General features: G+C 44.3%; 1 protein-coding gene across 1 annotated transcript in view; it reads left to right on the forward strand.

Annotated features, from left to right (window-relative positions):
• Positions 1–20692, forward strand: part of LOC122553027 (metabotropic glutamate receptor 1-like) — a 299057-nt gene that overhangs the window by 226893 nt on the left and 51472 nt on the right. Inside the window, exon 5 of the mRNA XM_087991568.1 lies at positions 9666–9912. Coding sequence (XP_087847694.1) covers positions 9666–9912 — 247 coding nt within the window. The remainder of the gene's footprint in view (positions 1–9665; positions 9913–20692) is intronic.

Here is a 20692-nt window from a genome sequence, read left to right on the forward strand (position 1 = left end):
AACTTAGATAACACCTAATAAGAGAGATTGGAGTAAATCGACCCAAGGCATCGCAGATGGTTCGTGTGGGCACAACAATCATAAAATGTTGGCAGAGGTAGGATGCGAAGTGGAAGAACTAACCACACATGCTGATGGGTCTTTTGTTGAGTGTGTAGCAAGTCAACAGTGACTATGACCATGGCTGATCTGCCCTAACATCTCCATAATGTCAAAGTTCAGGCAAGTTATGACATACCTCTGGGACTGGTGGGACTTAAACCTGGATCTCCTGGTCCACAGGTAGGGACATGACATTACATCAGGTTGAACCCCATACAAATTTTTTTTTAAACAACGTTATCCTGGTTCACTGGGGTAGCGTGCCAAAATTAAGCCCAACTATTCTCAAAGTTGTCACAAATGTGAAAAAGTTTCGTAAAAATACCCAAAGTCTCCAATTACCTGACTGACGAACTCAGGTTAAAATAAAATACTCACGCACATCACATTTCTATACTTAAGAAGGAACCAACAAACAAATTGCCTTTAACCAATGGCAATAAGGGAAAAGAATTGCAAATTTATAACTCTATAACTTAAACGCTATCCCTTCTTAAATTTATCCCATCACAAACAGACAGGCATACGAAGATAGAGAACATATTAAGGGTAGGACAAAAAGATGATCAGGGAAACACAGTTCAATAGCACCAGTCAGAACCACAATGAGTTGGGTTTTTTCCAGTTTCTTCCAATTTACTTTTGCTCTTTGCTGCTGACACAATGTTATTTACACATCAATGCTCTCTTTCATTTACTTGTTGAGAATTCATCCTTTCATTATCTTTGAAGGTATTTACAGGAGGGATTTACAGAGAAAACTGAATGGAAAATAGCCAGCTGATTCCAGAGACTTTGTAATACGTCCATGTGGGAGGGAGAGACAAACACATTTTTTATGCCTTTTCTTTGCAGGCTGATGTTTATCTGCAGCAACAACTCCACACCATCCATGGCCACTTGGTCAGGGGTCAATCAGCATGTTGTTATCAAGCTGTTTTCCCTTGGTTTAGAACCCATCTACTTCTGCTCTCACTGTTCCAGGATAACACAACATCGTATACAACTCACAATGTGTTCCAGTAAACATGACATTTTCAAAACTGTGGCCATCACTTTGCACAGTCTCCTTGGTTTCAAGCAGTATCTTCCTTTTTCACATCCACAATCCAAAAACAAAGGAAATAAAAAGGCTGTGATATTACAATGTGATTCGATTCACTGTGGCACCTACATGGCCATCTTGCTGTCTCTCCTGTGAAGTGCCTTTATTTTTTTTACAACATTAAAGGTGTGACAGAAATGCAAGCTGTTGTTGTTGATGATACCATCCATACAGAGGAGTTCAACTATCCCTGACTTATTTCGGGAAGAAAATCATGTCAATTGATATCTTGTATTTGTGCTCAGCTCCCAGGAAGACAGACCCTACTAAAAGTGGCTGAAGATTTACCAATGATTCATCACAGCTTTGTCCACCCTAACTAACTTCATAAAAGGAAATTCTAAATGAATCAAAATTGAAGCAGTGACTCCACGAGCAATGGGCTGGAAAGCAATAGGTGCTAAGGAGGGAATAACAATCATTCATCAAAAGTTGGATCATCAACATGCAGCTTTAACCAATTAAACCAATTACTAATACAAGTCAACCACCCCTTTCCTCTTTCCCCATCTCCCCCTCACTTTTGATGGTTGGCTTTACCCATAATGGGCTCTGCTTGTAAACACTTTAATTGGCTACACGGGTGATTACTGGTCTTGATTAATAGTTTAAAAAGAAAATGAAAAGTAATGGTTTTATGCTGGTGGGAAAGTCACCCATACATGATAGACTTCTGCGTAAAAGGAAACTAAAAGTCAAATCCAGAAAGCTCCTGTGGCGTATTGGTAATGTTTCTACCATGATCCAGAGGCCTCAGTTCAAGTTCCAACTACTCCAGCTGTGTGTCCTTAAGACCAGAAGACATGGGAGCAGAAATTAGGCCATTTGGCCCATCGAGTCTGCTCCCCCATTCAATCAGGCTGATAAGTTTCTCAAGTCCATTCTCCTGCCCTCTCCCCATTAATTTTGATCACCTTAGCAATCAAGAACCTATCTATCTCTGTCTTAAATCTGTGTCGTAACATTCCTACACAAGTTGGTTAGAAAATATCAACAGAAGGTAAAGGCTATTGCAATAATGCCTCTGAGCTAGGAGACCTTGCCTCAGGTTCCATCCAGCTGTGTGTAATAACATCTCTGAACAGGTTGTTTTGGAAAATGTCAATGTAGTTCCAAGGAGGCCAATGGCATTGGCGTATTTGAAGCATTAGAGTTGGTTTTAAGTATTCTGACTTCAAAAATATATTAACGGATGAGGAACACTGAGGAAAATGACAAGATGTAAGGTTGTAACTTCGGAATACTGAATCACATAAATCATTGAGGGAAAAATGAATTGAAAGAAGTATTGGATAGGATTACTATTTTGATGTCGACACATAAAGAATGAGCCTGTATTTATTCTATTTGCACTGTCCCAAAGTGTTTCATAACAGGATAAGTTCTTCCTCACATCTGTGAAGTACCTTTGATTGTTTTCCCTGTTGGGGGTGCAATGTGAATCAAGGTGATTTTTTTTTAAAATTTGGTTTGTAGACAAACCTAACAGACTAAAAGGAACAGCTCGTGGATTATTCTGGAACACATCAGAATTAAATATGAATCACTCCTCCAAGCAACTGAGGAAAGAAGTTACAAACGGCATTCTGTTCACTTTCATCACTCTGACCTAATTGACAGTAACAGCTGGGGCCTCAATATTGGGCACTCTAATGAGTTAGAACATTACAAAGAATAGATCAGTTTCTGGCATGCATAGGATTGTGGGTATACAAGGTGCCATTATTGACTGTTTCCTGGAAATATTGACATGTTGGTCAACCAATAGTGACAGCATATGAACAGGACGGTTGGAGGTAGGGGATCAAATACTGAAAGCTCCCTGAAAGAGTTGGCAGCCTTGTATGCAGCGAATGAAGGATTCATCTGGCAATTTTGTGTCGTAGTTGAGGGATGAATGATGGGGAAACCAGAAAAGAACTCTCCTGCGTTACAGTGTGATGGATCATTAATTTCCACAGAAGGTCTTGATGTAATATTTCATCCAAAGGATAAGCAGCTCCAACAGTACTAACCTTGATGTGTGGGCCTGGATGACGTACTCAAGTCTTAGGGCAAAATCTTATGTCTATTTAGATAAGTATCAATTTTGTCAAGTTTTGTGGAAGGTTTTTTTCTGTGACGGCTAGTGAGTTTTCTTCAGCTATTGTCCCAAACTCACCTCAGTAACTAACAGGCACCCTTCTCATCTGATGCTACCTGAACTTTACCAGTCGCCATGCACAGATGAACTCACAGTTGCTGGGATATCCCTCACCATCTTCAACAGCCTGTTGTATAGTCTGGAGCTTCCCTGCATGGCTTGTTACCTTACTTCAGAGGTGCCAGACAAGGGGGAAATGATGCCCATTTTGCACCCAGGGATCTGAGGGTCCTGGTGAACTGGTGGTGCATAGCAAGGATCTCCTCTTCCCCTAGGACTGGCAGAGGACACCAATCAGCAACTGTTAGCCTGTCCAAGGCTGCCAGCCAGTCATTGTGGTCTTTAGAGGGATATCCAGGAGTGAAGGATGAAGGTCAGTGACGTCTGCTCAGCCAGGGTAAGTGCCATCTTCTCTGTGCTCCCTCACATTCACTCCCATCTCTGCCCCCAGTACTCATTAGGTACTATATCAATAATAAGGTCACTGTGGAATAAAATGCACTCAACAAAATGGATCAATATTGCAGTTTTAAAACCTGCCAGAGAATGGAGATATCTCCAAATTAAAATGGATGGATGGCAGCGGTCAGCTCTCTGATTGTCCTAAAAAAAAGGATCATGCTCTAAGAAACTGTTGGACAAACTGGAAAAGGACACTTGGAAAGCAGGAATATAATGTATTATCATTTTGTATATTTCATTATGTTTGTTTTTCATTATTATATAAATTGACTTTATTTAAAAAGGGAAATTGTTATAATATAATATGGTCTGAAGAAATACCTGAGACCTGATGAAATGGGGGAATAAGTGATGTATGTTATTGTGTTATAGAGTCATACAGCACAGAAACAGACCCTTTGATCCATTCATCAAAGCCAACCAAGTTTTCCAAACTAAACTAGTCCCTCTTGCCTTTGTTTGGCCCATATCCTTCTAAACCTTTGTTATTCATGTTCTTGTCCAAATATCTTTTAAATGTTGTAACTATACATCTAGTTTTAAACCCCCTCTAGTCTAGGGAAAAGACTTTTGCTACTCACCTTATTTACGCCCCTCATGATTTTATAAGCATCTATAAGGTCATCCCTGAACCTCCTACACTCCAATGAAAAATGCTCTAGTCTATCCAGTCTCTCCTTATAACTCAAACTACCCAGTCCTGACAACATCCCTGTAAACCTCTCAGATGCCTTTCCAATTTAATAATATGCTTCTTATAGCAGGGTGACCAGAACTGTATACAGTTTTCCAAAAAGTGGCTTCACCAACGTCCTGTACAACTGCAACATGACATCCCAACTCCTATAATTAATGGTCTCAGCAATGAAGGCAAGCGTGCTAAATGCCTTCCTAACCATACTGTCTTAGTTGGAGAGCTAGAAATCAGTGGTGTGTGAGTTTTATGGAGTGTGTTAACTGAAATGAAGTTGTAACTAAAAATGTGGACTTGGACCAGAAACATTTATCATCCAATGCATAATATCTCAGAGCAGGGAGAACAATGCAACACAGCAGCAAGCATATTCCAAGCTTGTCTGATGCAGTATTGGATGCCATGACCTTATGAACAGGAAAGGGATTCTTTGTTCACGTGAATCCAGAAACATTAAGAAGACAGAGGCCATAGACAGCCATCACTGCCTAAGCAGTCTGGCACCAAGGACCTGACTACAATGTAAGGAGGAGAAAGTGAGGACTGCAGATGCTGGAGATCAGGGTCAAGAGTGTGCTGCTGGAAAAGCACAGCAGGTCAGGCAGCATCCGAGGAGCAGGAGGATTGATGGGCATTCTCCTGCTCCTCAAATGCTGCCTGACCTTCAGTGTAAGGAGTGTTTGATGGCCTCAATTAAGTTTAGTATCAAATGCTTTTCTTCACAAACCATATCTTTTCAATCAAACACTCTCATACCTTTCCATTTCCTGCTTCTCACTTCACTCATTTACCAGCATTCTCTATCAAGTATCATGCACATTCACAACCTCATATTACACTCTCACATTTGGCACTGGTGCCAAGCTCACATTCACATAACCCAGCTTGGACGCATGGCAAAATATTTAAATATGACATGCCCAGTGTTCAAATACATTGCACCACACCCGACGACACACTACCCTCACTCTAACTGGCCAAGGGGCTCCAAGTACACAAATGGCAACCTTTAATCGGCAGGAGACAGCCATTGCTGGATCCCCACCCAGCACAGGTGTGCTGTCCATCGTTGGCAAAGGCATAAAAAGTTGTAGCCAGCAGCAAGTTTTAAACCATAGAAGGAAATTGTTCACTCCTGGTTAATCAAGCCTCTCATATCCCAATTTTTTGTCATACGATCTCTTCTGATTTGCAGGCACAAATGGTTTAAGCCCGCATTTTCCCTCCTCCTTTCCCACCAGCTTCACCCTTACACCTTTCTCCTTCCCGATGCCACGAGCAATGGCATCACCAAAGCATTGATGTGGAAACATGGCATCCAAGAGGAATATGACACTGGTACTGAAACATCATCACTCACTCTCACAGTCACCACTCAGAAATTGGCACAGTGAGGCTTGTGCAGACATGGGATCTGTGTGTAGCCAGGGAACAGGGAAAGGAGAATGTAAGTACTAGCTCCCCAGTGGGCCAGGTTTGACTGCAGAGCGCTCAGATGAGATTTCAATGGGGTGGCCATTTGGTTGATGGCTGTTGCACATTGAAAATGCTTAGTGTAATGGTAGACCTATCAAGAAGTCCATTGTCACTGTCAGGGAGTTCAGTACCAACCTGACATAGGCCATTACACAGAAATCCATGCTTATTATTTCCAGCTTAGATGTGGTAGTGAAAGCAGCTTTGGATCCAACCGTTCAGCCTCTCTTTGATGGCTGACATATTGGTTCCTTTTCCAGCACAAGCTGAAATCACCTAGTGCAAGCTCAGAATGAAGAAATGAAATAGGTCGTTCCCATTGCAGGTCTGGCTTGCTGCCGGTGCAGGTTCATGTTGTCTTGGCTGAGGATGCCAGCTTTCAATGGAGCTGACAGTGTCTCACAGCAGTTCTGCAAACTGTGGATAATGGACTGGGAGGTGTGAGAAATGTCACCTTGATCCAGCATGGTAGAAGCCCAGAATAAATGATTTCAGGACAATGGTCACCTTTACCAACACTAGCCAGGGCAATGATAGCTGCTAGCTTAGATTGAAATCAGAAGATGATTCCAGGAAGATCTGAATGGATAAGACTTCCTACTGAGGGATCAGATCTCCCTCATCCCTCTGACAGTAGTTAGCCCTCTGCTGTGCAGATTGTGTTCAATCTCCCTCTCATATTATAACACGTGGAAATTAGAACTATAGCATCCTGTGCTTGGAACTGGTAATTAGATTAGATTCCCGACAGTATGGCAACAAGCCCTTCAGCCCAACAAGTCCACAACAACCCCCCGAAGAGCAACCCACCCAGACCAATTCCCCTACCCTATATTTGCCCAACTAACGCTATGGGCAATTTAGCATGGCCAATTCACCTGACTTGCACATCTTTGGATTGTGGGAGGAAACCGGAACATCCTGAGGAAACCCACGCAGACACAGGAGAATGTGCAAACTCCATACAGACAGTCACCCAAGACCAGACTTGAACCTGGTTCGCTGACACTGTGAGGCAGCAGTGCTAACCACTGAGCCACTGTGCCAGCAATCAACCAGAGTGTTTACAGTCACAATCACTGACTCTCCAACTGAATACCATTTCATGTCAACATCACCAACTGTGACCAACTCAGCAAACCACCAAATATTTCTACAAGCTCCTCCAAACAGTAGACAGAGAGTGAACAGCAACAGACCTGCGAGCTGGTGATGAAACCTTCAAACAGCTCTGGGTCAGTGAAATCATATTCAGCCACACGCCTTTACAAGAGGACATTAACTGGAGCAGTAAAACCATTGTCGGTGTCACGTTGGAGTTACCCACTGACCACGTCCAAAGCGTCAACTCTGCTCACTTCTGGTGTGTGCTGCCAATACCCAGGGTAACACCTTGATTGAGGTGGTTTTCAGCACAACCATGTTGCAAATGCACATGCACACAACGTGACACACAGTTTAGAGTCAGAATGAGGCCTGCAGTGCCAAGATTGCATAGACAAATGTTGCAGGCAGAATATCATATGATATTCTGTACCCCATATGGACACAATGTCCTGAAGTACACTCCTGGGATGGAGGGGTGCTTAAAGGATTGGATCCAGGACATGTGGCATTGATTTGCTTTTTAATTATCTTTAGCTTAGTGCATGGTGACTTAACTTCCATGTTCAAAAAATTAAATGGAATCAAGCAAATGGACACAGAGAAATTATTTCTTTTAGTGGGAGAGTATAGGGCAAAAGGGGAAGTTCTTAAAATTGGAGACCGACTGTTCAGGAGAATCAAGAAGCAATGCTTCGTGCAGAGCGAGTTAAAATCTCAAATTCTCTCCCTCAAAAGGCTGTGGATGTTGGGTTCTTCAATTAAAACCTTTTGAGATTGAAATCAGTAAGTTTTGGTTGGGTAAAGGGTACTAACAATTACACCATCAAATTTGTTAGAGGATGTTAAAATGCAGCTCAGTTGTGATTTAATGGAATGGCAGAACAGGTTAAGGGGATGAATAAATATCTCCTGTTCTAATCGAAATGTAAGATCTACCCTTTGATGGTTTGCTATGAAATTGGCAGAAACATGAACCTGAGCTGTGAGATCACTGAACGAGGAAATCTGGGAGCACACTGCAGTTTCTCAATATGTACTGCTACACAGCTGAGACTGACAATCACTCCCACATCTCCTCCTTCTATAAAATTGACCAAAGTGCAATTCCAATGAAAAGAAACGTAGTAATGCTAACATTTCTGCACAGACAATCAGAAGCTCTCAGAGACAGGGGGCATTGCAGTCAGTCAGAACATACAACACAATGAATCACAAAGCCAGAAACTGGAACAGCTGTGCAAGTAATTTACCTTCTATTGTCAACCTCTCTAACTCTCTGTACACTTTTTTTTAATCTTGCTATCAGCCTCCAAACTGTCAAACTACATGGCATTCACAAGCCAACTTAAGGTTTTAATACCCCGAAAAAGCTTGTGTGAATTACATAGAAGTACATCAAATTTACAGCATAGAAACAAGGCATTTGCTTTCTCTAGTCATTGCAAGTGTTTATTCCACCTGATCCTCAGGCCTTATGCTCTACCTGATCCTTCTCAACCCCTTCTTTATCTAATCCCATCACTTGATCCTTCTGTTTCTTTCTCATTCATGGACATACCGAGCTTCTCCTTCAAGGTATCTCTGCTATTTGCCTCAACTACTCAGATGATAGCAGATTTCATTCAACGTGTAAAGATAATTCTTTTGAATTCTTTATAGGATTTATTAGTGACAACAGGCCGAAGGCAGCAGTGTCTCTGAATTCAGTCTTATTCCTGAACAGAGGAATGTGATTAGCATCCCTTGCCTTCCCTCCTTTGTGGGAAGTTTCAAATTTGCAATTGATATATTCTCTTGGAGATTTCCAACAGCAGTATGTGGACCCATGATGATTAACTGGGTATAATTACTGCTCAATATCTAGTCAAACAACAGCAAGAAAACTCTTCAGTTATGAAACAGAAAATGTTGGAGGAACTCAACAGGTCTGGCAGCATTTGTGGAGAGAGAAACTGAGATAAGATTTTGAGTCAAATATAACTTCCTCAGAGCTGAGTGAATCTCTACGTTAGCTACGGCAATCCTACATTTGCCTCTGCATATATTTCCCTTACCTTCCAAAAAGGGGACTGATAAACATCTATATTAAGACAACTGTAACTGGTAATAACATCCAAGTATTTCTCATCTCCCTTTTTATCCAATGGAATCTGTCTCAGGTTAACACAGGAAACCAACACGTGTCAGTCTAGTGTTGAACAGGTACTTTGTGGATGCTATTTCTCGCCGCCACTTCCACAATTCTGCATTCACTCTTTTACCTTTCCCATTTCAATGGTACAGTTGACTGTGTCTATCTCCGTAGACTGGCATATTAGCACTAATGGAATCCATTATTTTGTGATGCATTGTGAGGGAGTAATTACTGTTTGTCACTTTAATGGTAAAAGAACATCAGAATCAAATGGAATCCATTTGTGAAATTGCCATGACAAGATGGGCATCCCCAAATCATTCCTTTCAATTTACCTTCTCTTCCCTTATTTTTTCATAGGGATGCAGTGATTAAAAGTAGCAAAATCATTGAGTAAAATTGTAACGTGAGTCACTGATGAAAATCTGTTTCTCTTCCTCAGGGAATGAAAGTTTAGCAGAAAATTATGTACAAGACAGCAAAATGGGGTTCATCATCAACGCCATTTATGCCATGGCCCACGGATTGCATGACATGCACAAAACACTCTGTCCAGGTCACTCCGGCCTCTGTGAAGCAATGAAACCTGTTGATGGCAAAAAACTCCTACAGTTTCTAATAAAGACTTCATTCATTGGAGTTTCCGGTGTGGAAGTGTGGTTCGATGAGAATGGAGATTCTCCAGCAAGGTAATATCAGTGCAAAAGGAAACTTCCAGTGTGTTATTTGAGATGAATAATTTAGGATGAATATTTGGCAGGAAAAAAGTTATTTGGCGATGTTTACTTGTTCCGTTTTATTTGGAGTGTGTCATTTGGGGAGTTTACTTAAGATAAGAACAAGAGTAGGCCATTTACAGCTTTGTCTCTGTTCGAACTTTAATGTGATCTGTAACCTTACTATATAATACCTGCCTCCACATCTTATCCCTTAATGTCTTAAGATTAATAAAAATATATCAATCTCAGATTTAAAATTAAAAAAGATTCCACCATCCTTTGTGAGTGGAAGTGTATCTCACCTTCACTCCTAAAATAAAATACACAACAGATCAACATTAACCCCTTACTTTTAAATTGTGACCCCCTGGTGCTAGAGTCTCCTCCAAGAGGAAACATTCTTTTGACATTTACCCAATGATCTCCCTCTCAGGATCTTAAAATTTCAATTAGGTCACTCCTGACTCTTTTAAACTTCAGAGGATACATGTCTTGCCTTACAAGACAATCTGTTACATTCCATGGATCAGTCGAGTAAACCTTCTTTGAACTATTTGTAGTTTATCAACATCCTTCCTTAAGTACTGAAACAGCCATAGATGCTTCCTGACTTGAGGAATATTTCCAAGAAGGTCTTTTTCTTCTGTATTCTTCTGCTCACTCTTGAAAGACCTGGTTTTATTTTTGTTTTAGCTTTGTCTCATAGTCCCAGATTCTCCAACCAACAGAAATTGTTCCCCTCAATTTACCCAACAGTTCCCCTTAATATCTTGTAAACGTCATCATCCTGTAATCATCTAAATTCAAGGAAATACTGTTCGTGAATTATTCTGTTTATGGATGTATAAACTGTAATACCTAGGTAAAAACAATGACTGCAGATGCTGGAAACCAGATTCTGGATAAGTGGTGTTGGAAGAGCACGGCGGTTCAGGCAGCATCCGACAAGCAGTAAAATCGACGTTTCAGGCAAAAGTCCTTCATCAGGAATACAGGCAGAGAGCCTGAAGGGTGGAGAGATAAGTGAGAGGAGGGTGGGGGTTGGGGAGAAAGTAACATAGAGCACAATAGGTGAGTGGGGGAGGGGATGAAGGTGATAGGTCAGGGAGGAGGGTGGAGTGGATAGGTGAAAAAGAAGATAGGCAGGTCGGACAAGTCCGGACAAGTCATGGGGACAGTGCTGAGCTGGAAGTTTGGAACTAGGGTGAGGTGGGGGAAGGGGAAATGAGGAAACCGTTGAAGTCCACATTGAATGCCCTGGGGTTGAAGTGTTCCGAGGCAGAAGATGAGGTGTTCTTCCTCCAAGATTCTGGTGGTGAGGGAGCGGCGGTGAAGGAGGCCCAGGACCTCCATATACTCGGCAGAGTGAGAGGGGGGCGTTGAAATGTTGGGCCAGAGGGCGGTGTGGTTGATTGGTGTGGGTGTCCCGGAGATGTTCCCTAAAGCGCTCTGCTAGGAATGGTCCAGTCCCCCAATGTAGAGGAGACCGCATCGGGAGCAACGGATAGGATAAATGATATTAGTGGATGTGCAGGTAAAACTTTGATGGATGTGGAAGGCTCCTTTAGGGCCTTGGATGGAGGTGAGGGAGGAGGTGTGGGCACAGGTTTAGCAATTCCTGCGGTGGCAGGGGAAGGTGCCAGGATGGGAGGGTGGGTTGTAGGGGGGGCGTGGACCTGACCAGGTAGTCATGGAGGGAACGGTCTTTGCGGAAGGCAGAAAAGGGTGGGAGGGAAATATATCCCTGGTGGTGGGGTCTGTTTGGAGGTGGCGGAAATGTCGGCGGATGATTTGGTTTATGCGAAGGTTTGTAGGGTGGAAAGTGAGCACCAGGGGCGTTCTGTCCTTGTTACGTTTGGAGGGGTGGGGTCTGAGGGCGGAGGTGCGGGATGTGGACAAGATGCGTTGGAGGGCATCTTTACCACGTGGGAAGGGAAATTGTGGTCTCTAAAGAAGGAGGCCATCTGGTGTGTTCTGTGATGGAACTGGTCCTCCTGGGAGCAGATACGGCGGAGGCGGAGGAATTGGGAAAACGGGATGGCATTTTTGCAAGAGGTAGGGTGGGAAGACGTGTAATCCAGGTAGCTGTGGGAGTCGGTGGGTTTGTAAAAAATGTCAGTGTCAAGTCGGTCGTCATTAATGGAGATGGAGAGGTCCAGGAAGGGGAGGGAGGTGTCAGAGATGGTCCAGGTAAATTTAAGGTCAGGGTGGAATGTGTTGGTGAAGTTGATGAATTGCTCAACATCCTCGCGGGAGCACGAGGTGGCGCCAATGCAGTCATCAATGTAGCGGAGGAAGAGGTGGGGAGTGGTGCCGGTGTAATTACGGAAGATCTGTAATTACTGTTCTACGTAGCCAACAAAGAGACAGGCATAGCTGGGGCCCATACGTGTGCCCATGGCTACCCCTTTGGTCTGGAAGAAGTGGGAGGATTCGAAGGAGAAATTGTTAAGGGTGAGGACCAGTTCGGCCAAACGAATGAGAGTGTCGGTGGAAGGGTACTGTTGGGGATGTCGGGAGAGGAAAAACCAGGGGGCTTGGAGGCCCTGGTCATGGCGGATGGAGATGTAGAGGGATTGGATATCCATGGTGAAGATGAGGTGTTGGGGGCCGGGGAAACGGAAGTCTTGGAGTAGGTGGAGGGTGTGGGTGGTGTCTCGAACATATGTGGGGGGTTCCTGGACTAGGGGGGATAGGACAGTGTCGAGGTAGGTAGAAATGAGTTCAGTAGGGGAGGACCATGCTGAGACAATGGGTCGGCCAGGGTGGTCAGGCTTGTGGATCTTGGGAAGGAGGTAGAACCGGGCAGTGTGGGGTTCCTGGACTATGAGGTTGGAAGCTGTGGGTGGGAGATCTCCTGAGGTGATGAGGTTCTGTATGGTCTGGGAGATGATGGTTTGGTGATGGGGGGGTGGGGTCATGGTCGAGGGGGCAGTAGGAAGAGGTGTCCTCAAGTTGGCGTTTGGCTTCAGTGGTGTAGAGGTCAGTGTATCAGACTACCACTGTGCCCCCTTTATTTGCTGGCTTGATGGTGAGGTCGGGATTGGAGGGCTGCGCGTTGTGAGGGTGAGAGGTTGGAGTGGGGGTGGGGGTTAGACAGGTTGAGGCGGTTAATGTCCCGGCGGCAGTTGGAAATGAAGAGGTCGAGGGCAGGTAATAGGCCAGCGCGGGGTGTCCAGATGGATGCAGTGTGTTGGAAGTAGGCGAAGGGGTCCTCGTAAGGTGGGCGGGAGTCCTGATTGTGAAAGTAAGCACAGAGGCGGAGACGGCGGAAGAATTGTTCGACGTCACGGCGTGTATAAATTCATTGATGCGTGGACGGAGGGGGACGAAGGTGAGTCCTTTGCTGAGGACTGATCATTCGTCCTCAGTGAGAGGGAGGTCTGGAGGGATGGTGAAAACCCAGCAGGGCTGGGAACTGGGATCTGGTGTGGGTGTGGAGCTGGGAGTGGGGGTGGAGCCGGTAACTGGAGTGGGTGTGATGGTGGGGGGAATGGGGGTGGAATCATGAGCAGGGGTGGTGTTCCCCTCAGGGTTCTGGGGGCCAGGAATGGTGACAGTGGGATCTGTGGGGGGCATGTCAGCAGAATGCAGGTGAGTGGCGGTGGGGACGGAAGTGGTGGCAGACACGGCAGTAGGGGTGGCGGAAGTCACTGAGCGTGTGACATCAGCGATAATGTGAGGGGCGGAAGTGATGTCACGTGTGATGCATGAGGAATTGTGAGGGGTGGGAGTGGCCATGATGGGGGCGGAAGTGACATCATCAGTCAGCGTGGGGGTGGCAGCTGCACCAGCCGCATGGCTAATGGCGTCTAAGCAGTTCCAGAGGCCGGGGAAATCTTCTGGAATGTTTGAGAAGTGCTGGTTATGGAGGTGGGTAGATAAAAGTTTGTTGTACTTACAGTTTTTGATGTTTGAGATGGAGTTGCAATACTGTTTGTTGAGAGTATGAATACTCCTGAGGATGTAGTACAGAGTGGGTCCTTTGCAATTCTGAGAGAGTGTGGCCCTCAGCTGAGAGGACTGTAGAGAGGTTAGGTGCCAGCGCATTGCTGCAAGCGTGGAGGGAAGGATCTTGAAGGAGAACCGTTGCTGGTGTTTTTGAATCTGTAGTCTGTACTGTTTGTCCTGTTCGGGTCCGAACTCTGCTGGTTTAAAGGTGGTCCGGAGTCCGTGTGGGATGAATTAATTACGGAGGCAGGCACTGAGGAAGCAAATGTGGCTGTGGTAGCGAGTTTGTTTCAGGACGTGGTTGAAGAGCTTCAGGGCAGAGGAAATGACCTGGGAGTTGCAGTGGGAGAGGGTTAGCCTCGGATGCTGCCTGAACTGCTGTGCTCTTCCAGCACCACTAATCCAGAAACTGTAATACCTGTTCATTTTCTCCTTGGCCATAACCTCCAACCCATGGCTTTATGAGAATATTTATCACTGGAGCAGAGAAGGCTGAAGGGAACCTAAATGAGGTGGAGAAAATTTTGACAGGCATGGACAGGGTGGTTAGGAAGCAGCTGCCCCCTTTACTTGAAGAAATAATTAAAGGGAGCATGATTTTAAGGTGAAGGCAAGAGGTTTAGAAGGGACTGAATTATTTTATTTTCACCCAGAGGGGAAAAAAACACACTGCAGGGGAATGTACAGGCAACTTTACAACCTTTGAAAAGTGTTTGGATGAGCACTTGAAATGTTGTAACATTCAAGGCTACGGACCCAGGGCTGGAAAGCAGGGTTAATGTAGATTTAGAGAAGTTTTATCAATACAGGGGCCAAAGGGCCTCTTCTGTAATTTGACAGGTTGTATTTTGCTAATGTTGCTTCATAAAACTAGAATTAATTTTAATTGCCATTCATCTGTAAACTTGCATTAACGACATTTCCACAATAACTAGGTCACTTAACATTTACAGAAGGGTTAGCTTTGATAGCTTTAATTAAAGATAAAATCACCAAATATCCAGACAGAGAGAAACAGGTTCGAAGCAGACAGCACAGATTTTGGAGAAATAGATCGTACATAAGAAACCTGATGGCATTGTTTGAGGAGCTGAGAGATACGATGGAAGTGGGACGTGGATTGTTGTCTATATAAACTTAGACAATTCCGTTACAAGGAACCAGACAGGAGTAGATTAAAGGATATTGAATTAAGAGGAGTATAGCAAGTTGGATTAAAAATTGATATTCAATGGAAAACAGAGCCAAGGAGTTTGGGGCAATTGTTTAGAGTTGTCGGTAAGTAGTAGTGGTTCTAAAGGGTTCAGTTCTGGAGCCATTCCAATTCACTTGGTGTATCAGTGATCAACTCAATATAGAAAACAGATTTCCTCAAAATGACCAGTGCCCAAGGGGCCCTGTCAGTTTGAATATGGATTCTCACAATATTGCAATGACAAGATCTTCATGTTTTCATTGCTGACTGACAGTTAGAAGACATTGAAAATGACAAGCAATAGGAAATTTACATGAAATTTCACAGAATGTACAACACAGACACAGGCCATTTGCTCCAGCTACTTCTTGCTGATGTTTATGCAAACGTGTCTATTTTAAGGCAACCAGTACCATGGATAAGGGCGACTAACTCAGAGCTTGGATCAGTACTTGAAACTATGATGTTGTTGCCATTACAGAGACTTGGATGTTGTGGCCATTACAGAAACTTGAACGCTTGTTGGATGTTCTGGGGTTTAGATGTTTCAAAAGGAATGGGGAGAAAGTAAAAAAGGTAGGGGGAGGGTGGGGGGAGGCATTGCGAATCAGGGATAGTATCCCAGCTGTACAAAGGGAGATCGTTGAGGAGAGTTTGTCTGCAGAGTCAGTATGGGTGGAAGTCAGAAACAGGAAAGGAGCAGTCGCTTTATTGTGAGTTTTCTATAGAGCCCCTAATAGCAACAGAGACTTAAAGGAGCAGATTGGGAGGCAGGTTTTGAAAATGTGCAGTAACAGGGTTGTTGTCATGGGTGACTTTAACTTCCCTAATATTGATTGGAACATACTTAGTCAAATAGTTTGGATAGAGCAATGTTTGTCAGGTGTGTCCAGGAAGGGTTCCTGATGCAATATGTAGATAGGCCGACTAGAGGGGAGGCCATATGGGATTTGGTGTTTGGCAATGAACCATGCCTGGTGTCACATCTCCCGGTAGGAGAACATTTCGGTGACAGTGATCACAGCTCCACGACCTTTACTATATTCACCGAGAGGAATAGGAGCAGACGGTATAGGAAAGTATCTAATTAGGGGAGGGGGAATTCCAATGCTATTTGACAAGAACTGGGGCACCTAAATTGGGAACAGATGTTGTCAGGGATATGCTCAGAAATGTGGAGGTTATTTAGGAAGCACCTGCTGTTAGTGCTGGACAGGTTTGTCTATTTGAGGCAAGGATTCTTGGCAGTGTGGAGGAACAGAGACATCTTGGTGTCCATGTCCACAGATCCCTTAAAGTTGCCAACCAGGTTGATAGGGGTGTTAAGAACTCATATGGTGTGTTGGCTTTCATTAGCAGGGGGATTGAGTTTAAGAGAAGCAAGGTTATGCTGCAGCTCCATTTGGAATATTGTGTTTAGTTCTGGTCGCCTCATTATAGGAAGGATGTGGAAGCTTTAGAGAAGATGAAGAGGAGATTTACCAGGATGCTGCCTGGACTGGAGGGCATGTCTTATGGAGAAAGATTGAGGAAACTAGGGCTTTCTCATTGGAGTGAAGAAGGATGAGGGGTGGCTTATTAGAGGTGTACAAGAGGTTGAGAAGCATAGACAGAGTGGATAGCCAGGATTTTTTTCCCCATGGCAAAAATGTCTATCACGAGGGAGCATAATTTTAAGGTAATTGGAGGAAGGTTTAGGGGAGATGTCAGAGGTAGGTTCTTTACTCAGAGAGTGGTGGGTGTGTGGAATGCACTGCCAGCAGTGGTAATAGAGTCAGATGCATTAGGAACATTTCAGTGACTCGTGGATAGGCACATGGACGTTAGTACAATGAAGGGCCTGTTTCCACACTATGTGGATTCTATGATCCTATGCCAGCATGGTCCAGTGCTGTCTCAGCTGATGAAGGTACAAAAACTGAGGAGGAAAATGAATAACCTACTCCACTCCACCAACATAACAGCTATCCATCTTATTTCCAATACCTCACACACATTCTATCTTTGCTTCTTTACCTACCTGTTACTCAGACTCATGCTCTACGGCCCTCATTTCTGCTGCAAAATCTTCTGCTGCTAAATGAGAATCTTGCCTCAATGCCCAGAACCGTGAACCCTTCCAAATTCACTTCACCTTTTATTCTTTTCATAAGTGGGTGTGGTGAGATACTCACTTGGCAGTGACAAGATGTCAAATGACAGGGATTAATGTTTATTAAGTGCCTTGTTAGTGCGACAACCTGCCTCATTAGTATTTGGCCTCCCAAACATACCAAGCAAGCTCAACGTTCGGAAAACGTGGCAAGGAAACCAGATCGAGTGTCGGGCAAATTCAGCTCACCACTTCCACATCAGACACTGAGCAACAATATATCAGGAGATGATCCAGGCACCAGCCGCACACAAACTCTGCCTCTGGAGATTGTCATCTGGGATCTGCCATAGACTGTCACAGCACCTCTCCAATGCACTGGCAGGCTGCTCAGGAAGCACAGACCAGCATTGCATGGCACATTAGCAACTGGTCTTAAAAGGCTGCAGCAAGGACACTTTGTGCACATGGAGAGTTTGTTCATATGGAGACTTTGTGCACATGGAAGCTCAGTGCATATGGACACTTTGTGCACATGAGTAGGCACCCAGCTCTCAGAATGGAGCATGCTGGATCCCATGGCTGCTCACTCACTCTCTTAGCATTCAACTTTGTGTCTACATATACTGGTACTATCCATGCCAATCCTGACCATGCCATGCTTGTTAGAGGGTTGGTGTTTCAGCCAACTGCTGTTCTGAGATCCTGTTTATTGCAGACAAACTGAGAGGCTGCTTGCCATGCTTGTCAGTACAGAACTGTCCTGTGGGTGGGGTTGAGGGCTCATCTTGATGAATAGCACATCAACCTCACACCTTCAATAACTGCTAGCTGCCTGCACAGTGACACACTGCACCAAATGGCCATGTTGGAAACTGGTGAGAGCTAGTGTCCAACACAGCCAAGATGGGACCTGTCAGTCAGGGGGCTTTGGTACCGTCAGTCACACAATAATCTGCACAGAATCCAGGGACTTCAGCACATTCAGTCATCCTCTTGGGAATCTCATGGTCAGGGTGTCTGTCCCAGTCTAGCCTGGAGAGTGCTCAGTGGTCAGTCCTATAGGGCCAATCCAAACAATCAGTGGAACTGTGTATTGTCAGGAAGGGAACTGCAGAGACAATATTGCTGAAGGGGAGCCATTGTCCAAGTGACTTCCAAGTTGTTTGAATCTCACAACTTCCAGCCCTCGCCTAACATGTAATGATTGTGCTGAACGCAGTGTGACCTTTAGTGTTCAATGTGCGTTCAGTGATGGGATTGTGGTGTTCTGTTACTGGCAGTCCCTTTGCAATGACATGTCTGATACAGACAAATCCCCCAGTACCCATGGTCAGCATCGCTCACTGTGTGATGAAGCTTGCTGGGGACACAGCTACAAGGTATGCCACTGCTGTGAGATCAAAGGAATTCTTTCAGTCCTTCTGTGCCCTGTTTATGTCCTTCCCACTGAACGAGATGGACCCAGCCACTGTTGGGGATATTGTTCACTGTGGTTGCCTGTCCAAGAACATGAAGGTGGTTACAGGAGATGTAGGACGGACAGCAAGCTCAAGAGCAGCTACAAGCCCCCATGGAGGACCACATATATCCAGCTCAGGGAGAAGGTGAGGTTGTAGCCGCAGGGACCCTCAGGAAACATGACATGCATAGGTAGGCCCTGGAGATTTTCAGGACTGATTCCATTTTCCTAGGCGTGAATGAGGCCCTGTGCCAATGCAGGCTCCATTTGTCCTGGGGTACGGCGATATGACTATGCTGGATGATGGAGCCGGACCTGGGGCCTTCAGGAGAAGGAAGTCATTTACTCCCAGCAACTGTGGAAATTACTGCAACACTGATCCACGGTGTTACTGGCTCCTCCACAGGTGACCGGTGTGAGACCTCATTGTCCTCTAAGTCTGTCAATCGCTTTTTTTTCTCTTCATTCTTTCATGGGAAATGGGTGTCACTGGCCTGGCCAACATATGATGCCCATCCCTAATTGCCCTCAATTTGAGTGGTTTACTTGACCATTTCAGAGGGCAGTTAACCATGATACTGTGGGTCCAGAGTTACAAGTTGTCCAGACCAAGAATGGACTGCTGATTTCCTCTCATGAAGGACATTAGTGAAGCCAATGGGTTGTTATGACCATTGACAATGGTTTCATGATTACCAATACCACAACTAGCATTTGTTTTAAATTCCAGATTTATTAAAAACAAACTGAAATTCCACTAGCTGTCACAGTGGGATTTGTCTGATCCGTTGGATTATGAGTCCAGCAACTTAACCATCATGCGCCAGAGCCCTTGTAGATTAATTGATAGAAATGGATTGTTAAGAATAGACAACAACTCAACTGACTGAATCTGAATGAGATGGACCTTGGTCTTTCTCCATCTAGCAATATCTATGTTCCCATAGTTAGCAGATACTCATAGAGTTTGTGCTTCCTTTAATTCCTTAGAATGATGTAAGAACTATACCCTATGTAACCGACAGCAATATATGCACTGAGACCAACTATGACTGGTTACTAAAATGTTGATTTGAAGAATAAAAAGCACCAGTTCAACAAAGTGCTCACAAAAATCATTGTCAGCCTCAAGCTCCGGTTACGATTGACAAACAGATGTTCCCAAAGGAATAGTAGAAGAACATGTACAAGGATACAAATCTGGTAATATCGTACACCAGAGCATTCTCGTACAAATAAATTATTCTAATCAATATGTACTAGACAGATGCAGTAGGCTGTATATTGAAAGTGCAGGACCTTGTCTGTCCAGATCCCTTATTGGGACTCAACATAATATTGATGCAGATTGAGAGAAGCAGAGGTTCAGATGGAGCATGCCTAAAGATGAGAAGACCAGAAATATTTGGAGGTTAGAGGTCATTTCCTTTGCGAGGGGTCTGCTTGGGTTATCTTTTGGAGTGAGGAAAGAATAAAGAACCCATCAGGTAACTACAATAAAAGAATCGCCTGAATTTTCTACACCACAGAGGATTCCCTCACCACTTCATCAGCTGCACTTTATCTTCCCTGGAGTCAGTGATCAGATTTTTGCCTCCCAGTGGAAGTGTGAATTGAGTCACCAAATGCCGAATTTGGTTTGCTGGATAAATAATTTTCTTGTGTCTTCCTGACCTCGCACCATTTCCATGTGGTCTTTTGGTGTATCAGCAAGGCCTTGGATGCAAACTCCACCCACAATCCTTCCAAGGGCAGGATCCTCATTGTGGGGACCACCAGAAAATTGTATTTCCCTGCTGACATGTGCTGGTGCAGATTTTGTAAAGCTTAAAAGAAGAATGCCACCTTAGAGATTTTATCACCACCAGTGAAAGCCTGCTGTGGAATCAGGAACATTTTGAAAGTGCAAAATGTTTCGATCGCTTCAAATATCACTATTGGATGTTACATTGTAATGCAGACATATATTTTAATCCTGTCATTAATCATAGGGATCTGTCCAGCATAGATGATTGACCCTTGCATTGAGCAGCCCTGTGGACTCATCCTG

Source organism: Chiloscyllium plagiosum, unplaced genomic scaffold (genome assembly GCF_037043375.1).
Source record: "Chiloscyllium plagiosum isolate Xiang-an unplaced genomic scaffold, Cpla_swu_hap1 HiC_scaffold_10, whole genome shotgun sequence".
Taxonomy (NCBI): domain Eukaryota; kingdom Metazoa; phylum Chordata; class Chondrichthyes; order Orectolobiformes; family Hemiscylliidae; genus Chiloscyllium; species Chiloscyllium plagiosum.